The 12,910-nt window shown below is 39.1% G+C and overlaps 1 protein-coding gene across 1 annotated transcript in view; it reads right to left on the bottom strand.

The window, feature by feature from the left end:
- The window catches only part of OTC (ornithine carbamoyltransferase), a gene marked incomplete at its 5' end in the record, with an annotated part of 59,252 nt that overhangs the window by 36,901 nt on the left and 9,441 nt on the right, over positions 1-12,910 (bottom strand). The window contains one exon of the mRNA XM_011980197.1: positions 3,598-3,685. Within this exon, the coding sequence (XP_011835587.1) occupies positions 3,598-3,685 (88 nt within the window). The remainder of the gene's footprint in view (positions 1-3,597; positions 3,686-12,910) is intronic.

Here is a 12,910-nt window from a genome sequence, read left to right as displayed (position 1 = left end):
CCCCACCCCTCGGCTTCCCAAAGTGCTGGGATTACAGACGTGAGCCACCGCGCCCAGCCTTGATCAGCATTTTATTCTCAGTGCTAAAACAATGTCAGGAAGAAAAACGAGGCATTCATTAACTATTTCTGAATAAATGAATAATTAAATCATTTGAACAAATAAGTGACACTTTGGAAATTGCATTTAACAGCTTTCAAGAGACTGGCCCGGTTTTCTTTCTTTCTTTCTTTCTTTTCTTTCTGTTGCTACACTCACTATATTCTCCCTCAGGCTCTTCTTTCACCAATGTGCAGGCACTTTTTATTTGACCAGGCTCTCAAAGCACCTGGACCAGCAGATGGAGAAGCAACACCGTCAATCAGTGTCAGGTATGCACGATTCTTTTGATTTGAAAGGGCCAACAATGTCATTTAATCATCCTCCAATCCCTTTGCACCTTAAAATGTTAAACTTCTACAAAAAGCAAAGGAGGCGATTGCTGAGGGTTACAAGGTGCGTATCAGCAAGGTAGATGTTATTAAGATTCGCTTCCTTGCATCTCCTGTTCAATTGCATCGGTAGAAAGTGGTGGATTTCTCTTGTCTTCTTCAATTTAGCTTTATTGAATTTCTGAGTCCCAGCATATCTTGTTTGTCAGATATTTTGGCAGATTAAGCAGTAATGAGGTACACAGAAGAAAGTCAGATTTCTACAATAGCTACTCTACTCTTTTTTCTGACATCCCCCATCTCCCATCCCATACTCTTCCGATATTGTACTATCTTTCTTCTCTTTGTACCTTGAGGATTTCCTCCTCCCCCTCCCTAATTGCACCTGTTCTCATGGCACAGCCTTCTGCAATTCTCCCACATTGAGACCATGAAGCTCATTTTTACCACTGAGCTTGTATTTCTTCAGCTCTCAACTTCACTCGAGGTCTTTATCTCCAATGGCTTGTGAACATTTGCACTCAGAGGTTCAACCTTTAATGCAGTATGTTCAGTACCTAATCTGTCACTGTCTCCACAAAGCAGAAACTCCTTTCATTTTCCTGCTTCTGTCTTTTCCCTCTGTTGATTGTGCTTGGTATACTTTCATTGTAATAAATCATAACTATGAGTATGACTATATGCTGAGTCCTGTGAGCCCTCCTAGAGAATCATCAAACCTCTGGGTTGTCATGGGGACCTCTTGACGTGAAAGTCAATGTTTTCTTTTCTCTTTTTCTTTTCTTTTGAGATGGAGTTTTGTTCTTCTTGCCCAGGCTGGAGTGCAATGGTGCGATCTCGGCTCACCGCAAACTCTGCCTCCAGGGTTCAAGCGATTCTCCTGCTTCAGCCTCCTGAGTAGCTGGGATTACAGGCATGCGCCACCACACCCAGCTAATTTTTGTATTTTTAGTAGAGACAGGGTTTCACCATGTTGGTCAGGCTGGTCTCGAACTCCCGAACTCAGATGATCCACCTGCCTCAGCCTCCCAAAGTGCTGGGATTAGAGGCATGAGCCACCGCGCCCGGCCCAATATTTTCTATAACTTGTTTCACTGCCCCTCTCGTGGGCTGAATAGAAGAAGCATTATGGGGTAATCAAAACAACACAGCCTTAAAAAATAAAGACAGCTTGATTTAAACCCTGACTTAGTCAGCTTCTAAGCTCCATTAACTTCTCTGAGCCATGCTTTCCTCATCTATAAAACCAGGCCAATAATACTTACTTTGCAAGATTTTTTAAAAGAGTTAGAGATAATAGCACAAGAGGTCCACAGCAGACACTCTTTAAGGAGTAGCTATTATTTTCAGTGTTTTGCATAAGATAAAATGATCAAAATGAATTATATGGACTCCATTTTGTGGACCCATGTATTCATGTAGCAATGGAACTATAATAATTATATGGACTCAAAATGTCCCAATCATTTTGGAACTTGTAACACACACAAAAAAATCTGTAAGCAGGCTGTTTTGCTAAGGATCTATGTAGAACTCCTTTGAGGATTTGCAGTGAGAATTGTGTGGACAGCAAGCCCAGAAAAGAGCACGTTTATACCCATCCTCAATTTTCAGCCCATGCTTGGCTGTTTGTCTCTTGCTCTTGGGATCCTGCCCACTGCACTGATTTCTGGACCCTGACCTCCTTCTGACTGCCAACCTGCACTGCTCACCTCCTTTTTTGGATACTCAGCTGTTCCTCCCACTGAACCCTCTTCCAACCAGTGCTTTACATATGACTCATTCACCATCTTCCACCTGGTCCTATATGGAGGTTCCCCGCTGAAACTTTGCTTGGATATGTCTCTGGTTTCATCCCTTGATCAGCTTGTAATATTTGCTTTTGAATAAAGTATATTTCACTTTTGTGGAAGCAGAATTGTTAGACAAATATAATCCCAGTCAGTGGCAGATTATTTGAAAGAAAAAATTTATGTTCCTTTATTCCTTTTGCCCCTAGAATCCAGAGGCTAATCACACTTCTTAATACTTTCATTGTCCCATCTGAAATAACATAACTAAAAGGTTTAAAGATGAGTTATTTGAAATCTCTTCAGCAAGTCAAATGAAGTGAATTTTTTAGTATATACCAGGGTGGTTGCCATAAAAAGCAGACGGTATCTCAATAAATAACTTTATCGCGTATCATTTTCAGGAAAAGAATCATTAGTCTTCTCTTTTGAGGGCAAAACTTTTAACAAAGATATTTGCTCTGGATTTTTTAGCCAGACATGATGTAGTGGTAAGAGCATTGCATGAGGAGTCAGGAGGCCTATGCTTCAGTCTTTCATTATAATATAGTGGGTAAGAGTCTTTCCCCATCTCTCCCTTCATCTAGATGGGAGTGAGCTACTCGTACTTCCTAATGAAATATAAGTGGAATTGTTTGCACTGCTTCCCTGCTAAGGCGGCTTTGAAACAAGTATGCCTTCTCCATGCTCTGTTCTCCTTGGTCCTGGCTGGATGTTAACACCCAAACTGACCTTGGAGGTCACATGTTGAAGATGGTAGAACCGCTCTCAGCCAGTGTCCCTGAATAACCCACGTAAATTAATAACCTGTTCTTCCCTCTTACCAATCAGGAACATCTGCACTATGTTAGCACATTGACATTTGAGATTTTGTGTTATAGCAGCTAGTCTGTGCCTAATTAAGTTGTTTCACTTCTTTATGACAATCTGTTTGGGTTGTTATAAGGATTAAACAAGTTAGAAAAATACCTGGCACATAGTAAATGCTCAATAAATGTTATTAATAGTTATCAATATGATTACCTAGTCTGATAGTAACTGGTTATGAGTCACTGAACGTCAGTTTCCCTGGACCTTCATTTCCTCCTCAACTGTTAAATCTAAGAGTCATACTTGATGAACTCAATATTTCCATAAGTTTGAAATTTTATGATCAGAAGCTTCTTCAAAAAATTGCCAAGAAAAATTATTTCAACCCATGGAAAGTGGCCACCATAGGATGAGGGAGAGGCATTCCGAATATCAGGGAAACAGGGAAAATGGAGAACAGAACAATCAGAGGGAAAACCATTATTTAAAGAGAAGCATGTTTTCTTTCTGAAATTTATCCATCAGATTCTGAAATCGGCTTTGGAGAGAAGAAAATATTTACAAACCGGGCCGTGTCCGTGAGACTTTCATTCACACCCAAATGAATATCTTGTGTGGTAAGAAAACAAGCGTGTCCTCCCAGAAGTGCAAAGCCTACAATTAAAAAAAAGAAAAGAAAAGAATCATTTTGAAAAAAAGAGCTAAAGTGGAAAACAAAATTACAAAGAATTGGCATAATCTCAACTGCAAAGTCAAAATCTTTAAAGCTCTCCAACTTCTCTGATAGAGAATTCCCATGCAAAACAAAATGAGGAGCTGAGGGAAGTAGATACAATTTTGTGCTCAAGTACTTAACTCTCCTTCATATGTGTGCCCATTTCTCCACCCTCTTATTCAAGATGTGACAATAACGAAGCATCATTCCCTCTTTGGGGCTATCCCTGGTTTTGGTTCTCTAAAACATACAAAGCTGGCTGGGTGCAGTGGCTCATACCTATCATCCCAGCACTTTGGGAGGTCGAGGTGGGTGGATCTCCTGAGGTCAGAAGTTCAAGACCAGCCTGGCCAACATGGCAAAACCCTGTCTCTACTAAAAATAAAAAAATTAGCCAGACGTGGTGGCAGGCGACTCTAATCCCAGCTACTCAGGAGGCTGAGACAGGAGAATCGCTTGAAACTGGGAGGCGCAGGTTGCAGTGAGCCGAGATCATGCCACTGCACTCCAGCCTGTGCAACAGAGCAAGACTCTGTCTCAAAAACATAAAAATAAAAAAAATAAACTATATGACGCTGTCTTGGTTGGAAGATAAGGAAAACAGTAAAGTGGCCCTTTGACTTTTTGACTCTTAGTGACTTGAAACCACTATCTCAATGCTTACTTTCTTTTATTTTTAAGCCTTTCATTTTTATTTATTTATTTTTTGAGACACAGTCTTCCCCTGTCACCCAGGCTGGAGCCCTTTCATCACACATTCTGGGGAAAGTTATGGGAGATGGTGACATCCAATCAGAACTTTAGTATCTCATTTGAGACTGGTTTAACGCTCAGAATTTCTCCAATACATGATTAAAGGCAAATACACATAATTGCAAGATAGAGGTTTGTCCAAGGAATTTTGCAAACATTACTTTTCTCCTCCTTATTATGATGTCCCTGATTTATCTTTTGGGAAATAAGCAACAGTCACAATTTGCTAATCCCATCTGTTTCCCATAAAGAGGGAAGAAATCATTAATTGCACGGTGAATTGGGGAATGAGGAGTTTCAGATCCACAAAGGAGAATTTGACTCAAAATCTCACGGAACATCCCACTGAAGCCTTAACACGGTTTGAATGTGGACTGATATTAAATGCTATTAAAGAACCATCATTTCTGTTCAGTGTGATCATGACATCATAGCCATATAGGACAATATCCTTATTTTAAGATACAAAATGATATATTTTGAGGTAAAATATCATTATAACTTTAATTTACTTTAAAGTAGTTCAACAACAAAAACAAATAGACAAAGAAGGCAACATATTAACAATTGTTAGACTGATGTAAGAGTATCGGTATGTTCATTATGCTAATCTTTTTACTTTTCTGTTTATTTGAAAGTTTCACTATAAAAAGTAAAAATCAAACCCACACAAAGCAATGGTCCCCATTTCTGTTACTGTATATAAAATGAAATAATTATAGTCTACCTATTTTATACTCAAAAGTGTTCTCTTAAATATCCCTAGACCAAATGATCTTTTACTAGAGACCGCCATGTTCTGACCCTAGCAATGACCCTTCACAGAGTATGATCATGTGATGACACATTATTAACATTCTTTCATTGAATCCCTTAGTCTGACAAAGTGTACAGTAGATATTACAAGAATTTTACAGAAAAGGGTTCTGAGAGTCAGAGTCTAAAAAATTGTGCAAGATTGTTTTTAAGTCCCCACAGTCCTAGGCCTTGCCACAGGGATGCCAGCTATTAAGTCAGCTCAAAGTGTGATCTACAGAGACAGAATGACATAGTGGGACTGGGCTCAGTCTTCTTCATCTGAAAAATAAGACAGTCTGCCTAGAGTTGTAAGATTCCTTGCAGATCTTATGTGCTAGGTGCCAGGTAGGATCAAAGAATATGAAATGCCCAAACAGTCCTACTTGCTATAGGACCTACAATGAACAATCTGACCCCATTTCTGATGTTTGCCTGCCCACCTCTCCCCACCTGACCCTTCAGCCCTACATCTGGGCAAGCTGATAAGGAAGTTCAGGTGCTCCCTCCTTTGGCACTAGCAGGAGGTTCAAACTGCACAAGCCCTACCCTGTGCACGGGAATCCTCATCCCAGCCCCATCGCCAAATCACACTAGAACTCCATATCATTTCTCTGCTCTCTGAGGCTACTTTTGGACCTGCTTGGGAGCCAGACCTACTATCCCCAGAAAGCCACATGATGTGAGTAATAAACTTTTTCCTATCTTCCTGGTGCATGTGAGATATTCTCACTCTCAGCAATCAAACCATATTTTAGGTGGATGGCACATCTCATGTCTATGGAGTAACTACACACCACAAGAAGTCCTGGTCTCACTGTATGATTCTGAAATTTATTCATTCATTCTGAAAATATGTGCCTGGGGCTGTTCCAGGCACTGAAGAAAGCATTGTAAACAATAGACAAGTCTTTGACTACACGGAACTTACTTTCAAATGGAGAGAGACAGAGTGTAAACTGAATGATTAAATTAAATCTATTGTGTGTTAGGTACTGATAAGTGCTATAAGAAACACAGAGCAGGGAAGGAGAATAGGAAATTTACAGGACCCTAGTTGCAATTTTAAGTAGTATGGTCAAGGAAGCCACACTGATTGTGGGACGTTTGAGTAAAGACCTGAGGAAGATGATGGGTGAGCCATAGAAAACACATGAGATAGTGGCAAAAGCATGTGCAAAGTTCCTGTGTAAAGGTCATGATTGGTGGGTTCAAGAGACAACAAAAGGCTGTGTGCGGTGGCTCACACCTGTAATCCTAGCACTTTGGGAGGCCGAGGTGGGCGGATAACCTGAGGTCAGGAGTTTGAGACCAGTCTGGCCAACATGGCGAAACCCCATCTCTACTAAAAATACAAAAATTAGCTGGGCGTGGTGGTGGGCGCCTGTAATCCCAGCTACTCGGGAGGCTGAGGCAGGAGAATCACTTGAACTCAGGAGGTGGAGGTTGCAGTGAGCCAAGATTGCACCACTGCACTGCAGCCTGGGCAACAGAGTGAGACTCCGTCTAAAAAAAAAAAAAAGAAAGAAAGAAAGAGAGAGAGAGAGACAACAAGAAGGTAGTGTGGACGGTGCAGAGGTGAGGCTGCTGAAGGAAGCTGGGGAGAAGGCAACAACTTTGACTTTTGTCTGGATAAAATGGGAAGCTTTTGAAGGCTTGGAGCAGCGGAGGGACATGATTTGACTTACATTTTAATTGGACATCTGTAGCAAGGCCAAAGCAGGGAGACAAGTCAGGAGACTGTTGCGAAAATCTGGGTGAGAGTTGATTGGCTGGAACAGGGTGGTAGCAGCTAATGTGGTGAGGAAATGGTTGGCTTCTTCATATGTTTTTTGAAAGTGTATCTTTTCAAAAACCCAACTTTTTATTTCATTGATCTTTTGTATTTTTTTAGTCTCTGTTTCATATATTTCTGCTCTGATCTGTATTATTTCTTTTCTTTTACAAATTTTGGGTTTGGTTTGCCCTCGCTTTTCCAGTTCTTTAAGATGCATCATTAGGTTGTTTATTTGAAGTTTTTCTATTTTTTTGATGTAGGCATTTATTGATGTACACGTCCCTCTTAGTACTGCTTTTGCTGTATCCCACAAGTTTTAATATGCTGTGCTTCCATTTTCATTTGTTTCAAGAAATATTTACATTTTCTTATTAATTTTGTCAATGACTCAATGGTCATTCAGGAGCACATTTTTAAATTTTCATGCATTTATATTTTTTCCAAAATTCTTCTTATTATTGATTTCTAGTTTTACTCCATTGTGGTCAGAAAATATATTTAATATAATTTAAGTATTTTTTTAATTTGGGGTACCTGTTTTGTATCCTTGATAATGTTCCATGTGCTGAGGAAAAGAATGTGTACTCTGCACCTGTTGGGTGAAATGTTCTGTAAATATCTATTAAGTCCATTTGGTCTATAGTGCAGATTAAGTCGAATGTTTCTTTGTTGATTTTCAGTCTGGATTATCTGTCCAGTGCTGAAGGTGGAGCGTTGAAGTCCTCAGCTATTATTGTATTGGGTTCTATCTCTCTTTTTAGCTCTAATAATACTTGCTTTATATATCTGGGTGCTCTAGCATTGGGTTCATATATACCTTTAGTTGTTATATTCTCTTGCTGAATTGGCCCCTTTATCATTACATAATGGCCTTCTTTGTCTTTTCTTCCAGTTTTTGTCTTGAAATCTATTTTACCTGATACAAGTGTAACTACTCCTGCTCTTTTGTAGTTTCCATTTGCATGGAATATCTTTTTCCATCCCTTCATTATCAGTGTATGTATGTCTTCAGAGGTGAAGTGAGCTTCTCAGCTGTTCACCTTGCTTCCTACCTCACTGAAAAAATTACAGCAATAAGAGGAGAACTTCCAGATTCCACTCCATTTCCTCACTAGTCAGCATCTGTATTCATATACTCTGCTTTCCTTTCTATTAAGCATAGATGAATTTTCTATGCCCCATGTAATGCCTCCACTCATGCACTAGAAGCCATTCCCCTTGCCTACTCAAAGACATTGCTCTAGCAATTCCTCCCTTTCTCCCTTATGTCACCAACATCTTGAATGGGTTGTTCTCATTTTTTCACTCATTACTAAAAAACAGATACAGATTTTCTGTTGGTCCTAATTTCTCTGACAAGTATTCCTTTAATTGTTTGCTCCCCTTTGCAGCAAAGCTCTTTGTTCTTCTTTCTCTTTCTAGTTCCTCTCTTCTCATTTCCATCAAACCTATAAGGCTTTGTCCCCAACCACTGCTGCACCAAAACTCCTCTCACCAAAGTTATCAGTGACCTTCACGTTACTACATCTAGTGGTCATTTCTGATCTCTCTTCCTTCTTGACTTAGCAGTATTTAACAAAGTTGATCTTCATTTTCTACTTGATAAACTTTCTTCACACAGTGTCCAGAACATCAAACCTGTTTGCCTTTGCATCTACCTTGGTAGTTGCTCCTTCTCAGTCACCATTGTTGGTTCCTTCTATTTTTCTTGACTTCTGAATGTTGGTTGTGCCCCAGGACCAGTCCTTGGTTCTCTTCTCTCATCCTTCAATCTATACTTACTCTCTTTATAATTATATCCAGTCCCATGGCCTTAAATATCATCTATATGTTGGACATACACAAATATCCCTAGGCCAGTTTTCACTCCCAAATTCCAGACTCATGTCCAACTGCTATTTTAACATCTTTGCTTATATGTCTAATAGACACTACAAACTCAATATATCTAAGACCAAATTCCCAACCTTCCCCTTTTCATTTGTTCCATCAGCAGCCTTCACATTTGCTCAAGCAGAAATCTTAAAGTCATCCTTGACATCTCTCTCTTACCCAATACATCAGTAATCTTGTCTCTCCCCTCAAAACATATCTAGAATCTGTTCCTCTTACCCTCTCCACTACTGCCACCACAGCCCCAGCTTCTATAACTGATAGCTATCTATTGACAGGCTTCACTACTTCTACCTTGTTTTCACCCTGGCCCCCGCCCCCACAGTCTATTCCACAGTTTATTCTCAGTCAGTGGGATCCTTTTAAAATGCAATTAGATCATGTCCCTCCTTTGTTCAAGATCATCCAATGATTCCCCATTTCACTCAACATAAAAGCCAAAGTCCCAATAATGATGTGCTTGTTTTTCCCTCAGTTCCAGGCACATTCTTCTCCTTGCTGAGAGTACTTATCATCTTCCAACATACTGTACCATCCACTTATTTATTATGTCTGTTGTTTATTGTCTGTGTACCCACTAGAATGTAAGCCCCATGAAGGCATGGATTTTCCTGTTTTGTCTACTGAGGTATCACTCTCGAGCACCTAAAATAAAACCTGGCAAATAGTAAGTGCTTAATGAATAATCATTGAATGATTAAAGGAGGAATTTTGACTCTGAAGAAAGGACCCATTCTTCTCATTTGTGAACAGCCTCTCATTTTGCTAACAGAAAAAACAGAAATTTCTATCGTCTGTGAAGCAACATAATGAAGTTTAGTGGTGATTATAATCACTAATCAGTCTTGAGTACTTAATTTCTTTATAAAAGGCAACTTCAGCTAAACACATATAAATACTGCACATTCGTCCAAAAATTATTTATTGTGCACCTACTAAGTGCCTAGTACAGGTATGAGTACCATTGAGGGTTGAGGACTATGGATGAAGATTTCAAGCAAACTTTCGGACCTCCTGGTAGGTCTATTCCAAGTCACACTCTTTCTTTGATGATAAGTCATTTTGCTATAGCAACTCAGGATTAGTCTGCTGCCCTTCTACTTCCCTGTTTGTGCTATACAGAAGATCCATATGGTGCCTGGACTTACAAAATAGGGGTAGGAAGAAGAGTAACAGAAAGTGTGTACAAGTAGGAGCCAAATACTTCAGCAGTTCATGAAAAAGATTAAATGGGGAGGAAATACTGCCTCTGAGAAGAAATTGCCTTTGCAATTTTTGTCACAGATCAAAAAGAAGCCTCAGATCCCTGCCCAAAAGTACAAGTCATGAATTTGCCAGTTTGCCAGGTCTGGATGGTAATACGTGCTTACGAAGGGCATCAGAGATTTTGAGAGGCCACTAGAAGCTGCCATTGCCAAGAAGAGGACAGAGAGATGGGCTTCCACTCTCTTTCCACCCTTTATCCAGACGAGCCTGCTTTTACCTGTTTCATTTGTTTATGCTTTAACATCAGCTATTTTTGAACAAAGGGTTTCTTCTGTTTTCTGTTAATTTCTTTTCTTTCTTTTTTTTTTTTTTTTTTTTTTTTTTTTTTTTTTTTTTTGAGATAGAGTATCACTGCCCAGGTTGGAGTGCAGTGGCGTGATCTCGGCTCACTGCAAGCTCTGCCTCCCGAGTTCATGCCATTCTCCATTCTCCTGCCTCAGCCTCCCAAATAGCTGGGACTACAGGTGCCCACCACCACACCTGGCTAATTTTTTGTATTTTTAATAGACATGGAGTTTCACTGTGTTAGCCAGGATGGTCTTGATATCCTGACCTTGTGATCCACCCGCCTCGGCCTCCCAAAGTGCTGGGATTACAGGTATGAGCCACCATGACCGGCCTCTTCTGTTAATTTCTTAATTTCTGTTTGGGGAAAATAAAAGTAAATCTTATTTTGCTCTTTCACTTCCCCATAGATCCCTGCCTGCTTTGGAAAAAAGAGTATAAATAGAATTCATTCACTGGAAATATGAGGGATCCGAGGACCCTTGCTGGTAGAACGAAGGCAGTTATTAACCTCTCTGTGCTTGGCTTTTGTAACTGCAGAATAGTATCACAATTTTTATATTGGCATCTTTGTACAGATGATGATTTTGAAACAGCTGTTAAAACACCAGCTTCCATTTCACCTTGAAAGTGATATACCAATGTTAAATAATGAAAAGAACCATCTCTTAGAATGCCTTTTGCATCTTTTATCAGCTACTGCATTTACTGAGATTAATAAATGTATCTGTCTATCGGCTCAATTCATTTACTATAAAAGAATATAATCATTGGTAGACACATAGAGAATTGTCTGGTATGCCAGGCAGGCACACACAAAGGGTGGACGAGGCATGAATGATCTACAACTACACACAGCTACATCGATACATCTCACAATGTTGAGTGGACAAAGTGAGACACAAAAGAGCGCATGCTGAATGATCCCATTTATGTAAAGTTCAAAAATAGGCAAAACGAATCTGTGATGTTAGAAGCCAGGATAATAAGTTATCCTTGGGTGGATGAGGAGTAGTGACTGGAAGGAAATAAAGGGTATTGGGGAGCTTCTGGGTGCTACTACCATTCTGTTTCTCTAGCTGGGTATTAGTTAACGATGGTTTTTTCATCGTAAGAATTCATTGAACTATACATTTAATGATTTGTGCACTTTTCTGTTTGTGTGTTACACTTTAGTAAACACGTTACATAAACAATTACTATGGTAAGAGTTGGGTGGAGAATTTGATTCTGTCTCCTGAGATAAGTAGGAATATGAACGTAGCTCTGAAACTCAGGCTTGGAACAGAATTGCCAAAGACTGTCCTGTGAGGATCATCTCAGAGGCTGGCACAGATTTGGGGCAGTAACAGTTATAATTATACCTATTTTAATTCTAAGCACCAAAGTAACAGGTGGTACTTGTTGAAAAATTGTACCAAAGGACAACTGTTAAGACGCACATACACACAATAGGAATGTTCTGTCATGATTTTGATTGGGGTTTACTGTTTCTGTAAACAATTAAGGCAGCTACTCGCTTTGAGTGATTCTACTGTTGAGTTTGGCAGGATGCCATATGCAATTATTGAGGATATAATGACAAATGCTCCATGAACTATAAGTTTTAACAGTCATACGTTCCTTGCTTCATGTATTTGTTGTTATTATTTATGATTTTGGGAAGGTTTCTAAGGATTTCTTTATAGAAAACCATCATTTAACAAAAGGCTTAATGCCACCAGTAGAAACAATTTTACTAGAATAAAACATGACTATTACATTCCGTATAATTAAATTAAATCAATAGATTTAGTTTACTAAATTAGATATTTAAAAATATATATTTAGTAATAGCTTCCAATCCTGGGTCTGCCATTTATTAGCTACGTGCCTTTGAGCCATTTGCTGGCCCCGTTTCAGCCTGTTTTCCTCAATGGTCTTGCTCTCACAGAGTTGTCATGAGGATTAAGTGAGATAACACACATAATTAATGTAGAACACCTGGCACGGGGTCTGCATCCAAAAACTTATTAAATTGTCACTCTCGTTTTTATTAATAGATTAACTACCACATTATTATACATGGTGAAACCGATCATTTATTCAGAAATATTCTGGTTTCAAACATAACATTTGAACAGGGAAAAGTCATAGAAATGCCATGAACTCAGCAAAATCCCTTTTAAAAAAACTTAAATTTGAGAAATTTCTATGTATTAATCAATTATTTTGGTGACTTCAAAAAAGACCACTTCTCTTAAGTACTAATGGTAAAAACAAACAAACAAAAAGATACAAGATAAAATAAAATAAAATAAAATAAAATAAAATTCTACCCAACTCATGGAATACTAGTGTTGAAAGGCAGCAGAATTTGAGAATTACTGACTGGTTTATTCATTTCTCCCCTACC

Source organism: Mandrillus leucophaeus, unplaced genomic scaffold, assembly GCF_000951045.1.
Source record: "Mandrillus leucophaeus isolate KB7577 unplaced genomic scaffold, Mleu.le_1.0 Scaffold209, whole genome shotgun sequence".
Classification (NCBI taxonomy): Eukaryota; Metazoa; Chordata; class Mammalia; order Primates; family Cercopithecidae; genus Mandrillus; species Mandrillus leucophaeus.
The sequence above is the reverse complement of the archived record's forward strand: the minus strand, read 5'-3'. Positions and strand labels throughout refer to the sequence as shown.